Source organism: Cibotium barometz, chromosome 21 (genome assembly GCF_041138505.1).
Source record: "Cibotium barometz isolate CiBa-2024 chromosome 21, ASM4113850v1, whole genome shotgun sequence".
Lineage (NCBI taxonomy): Eukaryota > Viridiplantae > Streptophyta > Polypodiopsida > Cyatheales > Cibotiaceae > Cibotium > Cibotium barometz.
The window spans coordinates 38,502,207-38,505,796 of NC_141066.1; the positions used below are offsets into that span (position 1 = coordinate 38,502,207).

Here is a 3,590-nt window from a genome sequence, read left to right on the forward strand (position 1 = left end):
TCAGGGCCGTATTAACCAAGGAACGTAAGGATAAGGTACCACGGGGAGTGGTGGAAGAATTAAAGTCACATGTATTGAGAAAGGTATGGTAATGTATGCTACAAGTTGTTGAATTGAGAGAGCATTGCATGGAGCAAGTAGCTACTTCATATGGTACATGCTTATGAGCAATGACATGATGCAAGGTTTTTGGTGTTTTAGAGAGGTATTGAAAAATTTGCAGTTATTTTTTTTTCCCATTTTTTACTAATATGCCAGTGGAACGAGCAGCATCACATCTGTCAGTGAAAGGGACGATGGAGGTGGTGGTGATGAGTTTGCGTCCGCCGAGGTCAACATGGCCAAACAACAAAGCTTGCTTCGCATCACACAGCAGAGGTGAAAAAGCCCACAGTTCGGTGCGGCTGCTCAATGCCGCCCCGCAGCTTTCGCACCGTGGCCGTGGGCGGGCGTCCTCCATGAAAGCTTGGCCCGTTGCGCTTGTTCTGGGCCTGGCTGTGGTTCTGCATCCGGCCCCCCACTCAGATGCCCAGGCTTTCAACTGGTTCGGAAACTCCTCCACAATAGAAAAGGATCCCGTGGAGCCCTTCACTCTCTACGGCAGCGTTTTGTAGGTACCAACCATTACTTTTGTGTGTGTGTGTGTGTGTGTGTGAAGGTTTTACAGAGTTTGGTAGGTACCCTTTTCTCCATTTCTGTCTCTTTCATAGCAACCTGGGAATGAGGTCTTACTGCTTCTCTTCTGTTATACAGCAAGAAGTACTTCATAGAAAACATTGTTGATGGAAAGGTAGTTTCGAGGAAAAGAGGGTTTACTTCCACAGCATGGTAAAGTTTCCTTCCTTTTTAGCAATCGTACTTTATGCCCTATGGAGAAGTTGCATGTGTAATGGAATTAAAAAATATAAAAATCTAACGAGAATTAGCTATGCATTAGTGTGCTGCTACCTCAACCTACCATGTATCGTTCTGCAATAGCAAGTGCTGGAGACCTGCAGAAGTATTAATTTTGTGGTTAATCGGATGCTCAGGGCACCCTCAACTCTACAAAACCTTCCTCATCGTATGCATTCACCCATTACTTTTATAAAAGCTCCTGTATATCCCTGCAAAGAGAGAAAGAAAAAAAGATTTTATTAACGTCTATGGATAACCCAAATGGTTTATGAGACCAAAAAGTAGTACATATGATCCATGGATAAACTGAACCATAGAACATGGAAAGGAAAAATCCTATTTGTCTAAAGAAACAAGGCCCGAGTACTACGCAGATCCTTTATGTACAATGAATCAAGAACAAGGCAGAACTGTATGCAGGTCATGCTGTAGACAGATTGAGAAGCATGAAGATCTCTCTCTCAGAAGTGGTTGGTTGGTTTGAGCTTCAATGGTACTTTCGCAGAAGGGTGTGGGTGTTGCTGGTGTCACATGGCTGAGCCTTGTTCAAGGTTGTTGGTGAGCCAGTGATGGTGTCTACTCCAGATTTGAATAAGTGCAGCAGGGGGACTATCTTGTGAGTTCCAAGTTGACGAGCTTTGAATGAAAGACGGCATGTGGTTGGACCTTGAAGACTGGGGGAGTTATTCCTTGTAGGCACAGCACTACAAGGTGCAATCTTTGGAGATGCATATTGCGGTCAAGTAGGCACAGGTTCATGCTTCTGGTAGCATATCTGCAGGAAAGATCTCTTGTGTGTTAGAGACTTTGGAAACGTCAGAATGCTTGTTGTGAGCAGTTGGATTGATGTTTTAAGATCCACTGTTTGAGGAGCTGCAAAGGAGGACGGACAACCTCTCTTTGAAACTGTCGGCTCTGTAGCTCTGCTTGTGAGGGCAAAAGGACCAGATGTATGAGAGATCAGAGCAAAACAACACAGCATGAAATATGTGAGTGACTCAATATATAATTGTGAGTGAACATATGTACAAGAGCCCTGTGATGTGAGGTGACTTTGAGTAGAAAGACCAGTGCAGAAGTAGAGATGATGTCAAAGCTGAAGCACGGTCGGTGATGAAGGCTCGCGTCGATGTAAGGCAAAACACTCTGAGAGGTAGTCAGTGTCGAAGGCTCACATCGGTGGAAGTAGAGGCACTTTGAAGTGGTAGTGGCAGTGGAAGATGAGGTATGCAGGTAGTTGAAGAGCAGAGAGAGCTGCCGTCCTGATTTGTGGTGGTTGTGCAGGTTCTGGTGACAAGGGTGTTGCGTACCTGAAGGGTGCAAGCTTTGGTGTCAAGGGTGCTGCGTACCTGAAGGGTGGTGTGGAGCAGAGAGGGCTGCGGTCCCGAGTGGTGCAAGCTTTGGTGGTGACACGGGTGCTGCGTACCTGATGTGGTAAGGAGTAGAGAGGGTTGCCGTCCCGAGTAGCAGCAACATATGGTACCGGATATATGCAATGAAGTGGTACACTTGGTGAAGTGATGAGGCAAGGCTATATATACCATGGGGGAGTGCTGTTCGGTCAGCCTAAAGGCTGTAGGCCAGCAGCCAAGACAAAAATCCCCAAACAAGACCAAAAATACCCAGAAAAATCCCCCTTTTTAGGGCTGGGGGAAAAATATTGTTTTCACACTCCTTCTCAGTCCAAAGAGGGGACCATGAGAGAACATGATGGATGCCAGGGTCCCACACTGACACACTGGCAGAAGGAATGTATCCCCCTCTGGAAACAAAATCTAAAAGTCAGAGAGGGCGATCGTGATGGCAAAGGTGGTGAAGATGAGTGGATGTACATGGGTTGATCGTCTCCCAAAGCAAGATCTTGAATGGGGCTCTCCACTGAGTAAGAAGTCCCATTCCCTGTGTGGTCTAGATCAGAGTTTGGAGAATCTACTTTGGGTGAGAAGAATTGGTCCTACGGGAGTGCGGTTAGATGATCCATGCTCTGTGCTCTCGAGGTCTTCAATCCCTTTGCTCACGATAGCTCTGATACCATGTGAGGGCAAAAGGACGAAAGGACCAGATGTACGAGAGATCAGAGCAAAAGAACATAGCATGAAATATGTGAGTGAGTCTATATATAATGGTGAATGAACATATGTACAAGAGCCCTCTGATGATGTGAGGTGACTTTGAGTAGAAAGACCAGTGCAGAAGCAGAGATGATGTCGGAGATGAAGCACGGTTGGTGACGAAGGCTCGCGCCGATGTGAGGCAAAACACTCTGAGAGGTAGTCGGTGTCGAAGGCTCGTGTCGGTGGAAGCAAAGGCACTCCGAGGTGGTAGTGGCAGCGGAAGATGAGGTGATGCAGGCTCTGGTGACAAGGGTGCTGTGTAACTGAGGTGGTAGATGAAGAGCAGAGAGGGTTGCCGTCCCGAGTGGTGGTGGTTGTGCAGGCTCTGATGACGGGTGCTGCAAGACCTGAAGGGTGCAAGCTCTGGTGACAAGTGTGTTGTGTACGTGAAGGGTGCAAGCTCTGGTGACACGGGTGCTGCGTACCTGATGTGGTAAGGAGTAGAGAGGGCTGTCGTCCCGAGTGGTGCTAGCTCTGGTGACATGGATGCTGTGTGCCTGAAGGGTGCAAGCTCTGGTGACAAGGGTGCTGCGTACTTGAGGGGTGGTGATGGTGAAGACGAGCAGAGAGTGGGCTGCC

The 3,590-nt window shown here is 47.7% G+C and overlaps 1 protein-coding gene across 1 annotated transcript in view; it reads left to right on the forward strand.

Annotated features, from left to right (window-relative positions):
* The first annotated feature begins 221 nt into the window (after positions 1–221).
* Positions 222–3,590, forward strand: part of LOC147627163 (uncharacterized) — a 45,495-nt gene continuing 42,126 nt past the window's right edge. The window contains exons 1-2 of the mRNA XM_086815789.1: positions 222–610; positions 754–828. Coding sequence (XP_086671915.1) covers positions 252–610; positions 754–828 — 434 coding nt within the window. The 5' untranslated portion in view covers positions 222–251. The remainder of the gene's footprint in view (positions 611–753; positions 829–3,590) is intronic.